This window comes from Culex pipiens, chromosome 3, assembly GCF_016801865.2.
Source record: "Culex pipiens pallens isolate TS chromosome 3, TS_CPP_V2, whole genome shotgun sequence".
Lineage (NCBI taxonomy): Eukaryota > Metazoa > Arthropoda > Insecta > Diptera > Culicidae > Culex > Culex pipiens.
Genome location: NC_068939.1, coordinates 124,355,814 through 124,362,578, shown reverse-complemented (window position 1 = coordinate 124,362,578; position 6,765 = coordinate 124,355,814). Strand labels below are relative to the sequence as shown.

The window sequence follows — 6,765 nt, the reverse complement described above, 5'->3', positions numbered from 1 at the left end:
AGATTTCTCCAGTACCGCCGGGAATCGTAAGAGAAAAAAACACTTCAAAGCTAGCTTCAAAGCCATTTGTCACCATAGTGGCCGAGAAAATCCAACCTGCAAAAATCTAGCCTTTAGAAGAGATCATTTAGTTTTTTCCACAAAGAAAAGGTGCTCGCAAACACCCACAAAATACAGGTTTTGAACGAAGAAGTTGTTCAACCAGCCATAAATATTCTTCTCAAAGAATAAAAACATCAGGAGCATAAACAACCTACGATGAATCCTAGGATGAATCTCAGCCATCGACTGACAGCCGTTTTTTCCGCTGGTTTGTTTTGGTCGTACTGGTTGAAGGAATGAGCGAGCAAGAGATATTTTTATTTTCGTTTATATCGTTCTCTCTCCTTCACTCCTCAACAGTGTTGCCAGTAAAATGGGGAAAAATGCGGCAGTGTTGCTAGGAGCAGCATTAAAACTGCTGCATATCAGCTAATACTACAGCAGTTGTTTTAGAGCTGATTTGTTATCATCCTAGCTGTTTTATGACTGATTAGCTGTAGAATGCTGACAAACAGCACATTTATGATTTCTCTTAGTGCTGGATGGTTACTTGGGAAGCTTTATCGCTGAAACAATAATATCAGCAATCTAAGTTTCATTTTAGGACCCAATTGATTGAAAACTCCGAGGAAAACTCCATTTTTTCTTTTCGATTGTACAAAAAGGCATTGTACTCAGAAAAATAAGCTTTATCGTTGTGAACAATAATAACTTTTATTTAGGTTTAATTTAAAGACATAATTGGTGTAGTCTACTGACGTATTTTTTGCACATCTTGAAACACATACAAAACATCAAAACCAAGTAGCCAAGACCTAACTGTTCCGGCGGGTCTTGCACTTCTCCAATTGGGTGCTGAGTTCGAAGAATAAATCTCGGGTGAGTTTTCAAAAAGCCGTAAAAGCCACTGTGACCTCCGACCTTGTTAAAGCTGCTCAATTTCCAGCTGCTATTAAAACGGTGTTTTCACTTTGACCATTCAACCACCACCTTTGACAAATATATACCACAGAGTGTTTATCTAGGTGTATATACATTGTTCAACAACGAAACTCCCTGGTCAAAAGTGATTAGAAATTATTAGTGATTGTAAAACCACTGACGAACTGACGAATCACCAGGAACAAATTAGTATAAAATTTTGCTTCCTTGATGCTAACAATTCTGGAACAACAGGTGAACATAGAGGATAAGAGTTGGAATGGAAATGTTAGGAAAAGTCTGAAACAAACCTAATTTGGAATTTTATCGCTGACTTGACTGCTGACTCATTTCACAATGAATAATGCAAATTTTGCAAAATATTTACCCTTTAAGCGGTATACGCACTTTGGAAGGAACCGGTCAAGAAAAAAAATCAAATGGGCAGCAGCGGCAGCGCAAGCAAGTCAGAGAGGGTGAAGAAAAGCCCCAAAAATCGCTCCCTCTCCTTTGTTCTGCTGTCCGTGAAGCTGTTTCTTGACCCCTTTCCTTCCGATCTGCATACTAGCCTTTAGTTCAGAATTCGCAAATGTTTATAGGTTCCAATATGTTTTCCCCCATTTTCATTTGTTGTTCCAGAATGTTTCTCAACAACTGCAGCTGCGCAGCTGTCAAATCGTCTGTTTGACAATCGCTGATCGCTGAGGGAGAGTGAGAAGGAAGATAGGAAAGTGCGGTCAAGTTTAAATTCGAGGTGGCACGTCAGTTCGTCAGTGGTAAAACTAATCACTTGAAAACTGTGAAAAAACAATGTACTTTTTGTCCGGGATGTTTAAACTCGAGTTCACTCAGAAAACATTTCTTCCAACGATTTGGCAACACTTCCAAGCAAAAATACAAAATAACAAACTGTGTTCCTTTTCAAACCAAAAACCCTTTTCGGAGCACGTTCACAGCTGAACCTGCGCGTTTGTTATTGCAAATTCGCCACCGGGGTAGACAACACAAAAGAGAACGACCGAACAAGAACAAACTGTCAAAACCAGCAGTTTTAGTGTTGTCGGTTTTGTTTTGCTGGCAGTCTACACGTCCACCCTTGCGTATCAGATTTTTTCCCCGGTGGCCATTCCGAGAGTGTGAAGCAGATTCCAAGGTGATTTTGACGAATTTGTAAGGTTTTCTTTCTCAAATTAGAATCAGGGTTTATTTTAGAGAGGCATGGTTCGCGTCCTGTTTGTCCACCCGGATCTGGGAATCGGCGGCGCCGAGCGGCTCGTGGTCGATGCGGCGCTGGCCCTAAAGAGCAAGGGCCACACGGTTAGCTTCCTGACGAACCACCACGATCCGGAGCACTGCTTCGAGGAGACGCGCGACGGCAAGCTGGCGGTGACGATCGTGGGCGACTGGATTCCGCGGGACATTTTCGGCCGGTTCTACGCCGTTTGCGCGTACGTCCGGATGGTTTACGCGGCGTTCTACTTCAGCTTTTGCCTGTCGAAGCGGGAGCGGTTCGATGTGGTGTTTTGCGATTTGATTTCGCTCGGGATTCCGATCTTCCGGCTGGCCAAGCAGAAGCCGAAGGTGCTGTTTTACTGTCACTATCCGGATCAGCTGCTGTCGGCGCCGGGGAGTCTGTTGAAGCGGTACTACCGGATGCCGTTGAACTATCTGGAGGAGGTCACGACGGGCCAGGCGGATGGGATTCTGGTCAACAGCAAGTTCACCAGTCGAGTGTTTAAGGAAACTTTCAAGAGAATATCCGTTGATCCGGATATTTTGTACCCTTCATTGAACACGAAGTATTTCGACCAGACGGTCCTCGAGGAGAAGGACAAGCTGACGGGGATTCCCGAAGATCAATTTGTCTTTCTCTCGATCAATCGCTACGAGCGCAAGAAGAACCTTCCCCTAGCTTTGCACTCCTTCCGGAAGCTCCAAGAACTGGTCTCCGCCCAAGAGTTCCACAAAGTCATCCTAATTATGGCCGGCGGCTACGACGAGCGCGTCCTCGAAAACGTCGAACATCACGACGAGCTGGAAGAACTCGCCGAAGACATGGGCCTCCGCCCGAAAGTCCGCCTCCTGCGCTCCCCGAACGACCGCGAAAAGCTCTTCCTCCTTCAGCGCGCCCAAGCCCTCATCTACACCCCGGAAAACGAACACTTTGGCATCGTCCCGCTCGAGGGAATGTACCTCGGCAAGCCGGTAATCGCCGCCAACAGCGGTGGCCCCACCGAAACCATCATCCACGACCAAACCGGCTTCCTGTGCGATCCCACCCCGGAAAAGTTCGCCGCCGCCATGGCCAAACTCGTGCGCGACCATCACCACGGCGAACGGATGGGTCAAATGGGCCGGAAGCGCGTCCAGCAGCGGTTCTCGTTCGAGGCGTTCTCCACCAAGCTGGACAACATCGTGACGGAACTGGTGGCGTGCCCGGCGGAGGAACCGCGCAAGCAGAAATAGCGAAGAATCATCTTTCCGCTGTCGGCGTTTCTGCTCGCGCAGGCCCTGCGGAATGTGGTAAGGAATTAGGATGATGACTGAAAATGGATTCGGGGGAGGAGGGAGGGCGATTCTGTGTGCCACAATTTTTGCGAAATCGAACCATGAAGAGTTTGAGGGCGCACTGGGAGGAGCGAAATTTCGTTTGTGTGATAATGTTAAGCTAAAAAAGGGGAATCTTTAGCAATATAACACGCAGTTCTCTCAACGTTTGTAATTTAATGTGACTAACGATTATAAGATAAGGAATTCATGATGAATGGTAGAATCCGTAACATAAAAAAATCGAATGCTTTCAATTTTATTTTTAAAAAAGTATAAAATATGTTCCAAAGTCATCGAAAAAAAAAATATGATTTCATCAATCAAATCGGATCACATTATATTTTGGATGTAAATCAAGATTATCTATAATTGTATCGTTATCGTCAGGATAAATACGATATCTAAATATGATTATCTTATAGAAGATAACACAATCAGGTGTATTTATTAAAATTAAATTGCTCATTCTTTAAAACATTTCCATTAAATCATATTTTGTGAAAATGAAGCATGTTTAAAAGAATAAGTTCTCTACTTTCCGAAATACTATGAACTACAGTAGTTGTTCGGTAACTGGGCTGAGAACGTAGCCCAGTCACCGAATTGTTGTTGGAAAACTGGTCTGAACAAAAATAACGAGGGGACCACCGATGCATTATATTTTCCAGATGAAATATAAAAATAAAAGTTACTCAAATTTATTTGCAGTGCTTACTTTTCATTTTTCTTTAATTGTAACTTGAAATTAAACAAAGGTTTGAAAAAAGTATTTTTATTTATTGAATATGATTTTTGGATCCATTAACCCCTCGGTCATTTTGGTTTGTTTTGGTTTTTTGACGTTTGTCTGCTTTTTAACTGGGCTACGGCCCAGTTATCGAGCGCCCAGTAAAAAGCAGCCCAGTTAAACAACGCCCAGTTACCGAACAACTACTGTATTTGAAAAATTAGTATTAAACGATGGAAACCTGGTGCTTTTTTCGAGATAATTAAGTTTTAAATTTACATATATTTTGTCATAAAATGGCTGTAGTTTTTGACCCTTAAGTCCAAATTGCCTGTCAAAAAATAAAAATCTTTGTATTTGGAGCTCTAAAAGCATACATCACTTTTCTCAATAACTTAGACCTAAATTGCTACGTTCAAAAAACTGATTTTTGAAGGCTCGCTCAGCTGATAGATAGAATTTTGGTGTCTTCGACAAAGTTGCTTGGATTGGCGAGCCCAACATTTTTTTTAGAAGACGAATAAATTACCAAAAAAAAAAACTAAAAAACTACCGCAACTGTACGCTCTGCCTTCTTTCATTTAATAATTTGTTATTTTTCAGCTGGTTATGAAGGTAAATGACTTAACAAAATGAAGCTATTGATATTCATTTATTATATAACATTTTTATCATATATTATTACACTAAACACTAATGCAAAAAATAAACCGTTGCGTTTGGTACGATATGTCTACGCATCCTTCCTCCCCTGTAGATTCTGTAAAAATGTGATCCGTTCACAGAATCCTCTCTGCGGTAAACACAACGCAGTAGGGCTGGCCGCTTTAAATTTTGTTTTACATTTTCGTGTGTTCTCGGATGTACTGCAATTATTAAGAATGACAAGAAAAGTGCTTGGGCCGTAATATAATCACAAGACTTTCCAGCATGCTTTCATCGGACTGGCTGCGTTTGTGTTAGATTAGATTAGATTAGATGAAGGAGCTATCACACTACCGCAAACAAACTCCCATTTTTTCGTGTTTGACAGTTTGCGGCAAACTCGCAAAAAGGCAACATGTATTGGCCGATGCACGAAGTGATTTGTTTACATTTTTTTGGTACACTCCGCAAACGTCAAACCATACAAAATTGCTGCCGGATCTTTTCCGGGAGAGATCCGGAAAAAAGATCCGGCAGCAATTTGTATTGATTTGACGTTTGCTGAGGGTGCCAAAAAGTTTGTGTGTGTGTGCGAGTTTGTTTGCCGTAGTTTAAAAGCTCCTTGAAAAGTTAGATTTTCAATATCACCCTAATCGTGAACCACCACAATTTTGAACCAAACCAAAAGTGGCCCTTTTCCATGCAACAACTCTCTTGAAGACACCAAATTTCCAAAACTTCACCATTTTTCGGAAAATCCATTTCTCACTTAATTTTGCGATCTGGACCACTGTGCAATGATGCCAAATGGCTTTTTAGGACAAACAGAAGATTTGTAAAAAAAAAAAAATATAAAATTGCTACGATTATATTCTGCCATTTATTATGATTCTTTAAAGCTAAAACTTGAACACTCTCTTAGATGTAAATGTTTGTAATTTAACACAGCCCAGACTTGTGACTAGCAAGACTTAAGATAGAAATATCACAACTGTAATAACTTTAGTGCAAACCAAAAAGAAAGGTTAATTTCAGTAGTTCGTAGTTGTTGTAAAAGTTATCCAACAGTTACTAACAAATATAGAGTAGCGATGCTTGCAATCATTTAACAAGAAAAAAAAATCGCTGAATCCGAAATTCCCTTAACAATTTTCAAACGTCGCCCGTAACGGTCGGAAATCGTTAGGGTGTCCCGTTACAAAACCCCTCGAGATAAGAACCAGCGCTTATTCCGTTTGGATAAATATGCGGCATTCTTTGGCATGTTTTTGCACCACTAAGCACTATAAGGAGCCGATATTTGAACTTTTGCACATAAACATTGGATTATGCTGGATGGTTTCGTGAGAAAGTCAACCGGGGACAAGAAATCGTACGATCATTCACATCCTGTTAGTATCAAGAGGGAGCCTCTATTAGTCGCCACTATCGAAGTGCGAAATCATAAACAAAATGTGTGTGTGTGTGAGAGAGAGAGAAAGAGAGAGAGAGAGAGAGAGAGAGAGAGAGAGAGAATTTCTTGACTTTTTTTTGATAAGGTCCTATAAACAAAAGTAAACATTGAGTGTATCCCGCTTACTCCGATGGACTTTGACATAAGGTGTGAAAGGGATACACTCAATGTTTACATTTGTTTATAGGACCTTATCAAAAAAAAGTCAAGATTTGTTCCTCATTCATAAAAACAACAACCAATCAATTTGCATGCGTTGCTTTTTTTATCCCCATCCACACTGCTCTTTCTCCCCGTCTTTGCTGGACATTTCACAAGAGGACACAAAAATAGTTGTAGCGATGAGACGGCGGTTCATCGCGTTGAGCATAATTCTAGATTAAATTTTCAAAACAACCTATCCCTCATGGGTTTCCTATGCAGATAG

At 41.3% G+C, this 6,765-nt stretch overlaps 1 protein-coding gene across 1 annotated transcript; it reads left to right on the top strand.

Annotated features, from left to right (window-relative positions):
• The first annotated feature begins 1,983 nt into the window (after window positions 1-1,983).
• LOC120412984 (alpha-1,3/1,6-mannosyltransferase ALG2) lies at window positions 1,984-5,401 on the top strand. The gene is made up of 2 exons (XM_039573634.2): window positions 1,984-2,116; window positions 2,176-5,401. Exon 2 carries the CDS (start codon window positions 2,182-2,184, stop codon window positions 3,427-3,429), a length of 1,248 nt encoding a protein of 415 aa, XP_039429568.1. The 5' UTR covers window positions 1,984-2,116; window positions 2,176-2,181; the 3' UTR covers window positions 3,430-5,401.
• Window positions 5,402-6,765: the final 1,364 nt, after the last annotated feature.

Coding starts and splice junctions, on each gene's coding strand:
- LOC120412984 (XM_039573634.2), top strand. CDS start 2,182: ATGGTTCGCGTCCTGTTTGTCCACCCGGATCTGGGAATCGGCGGCGCC.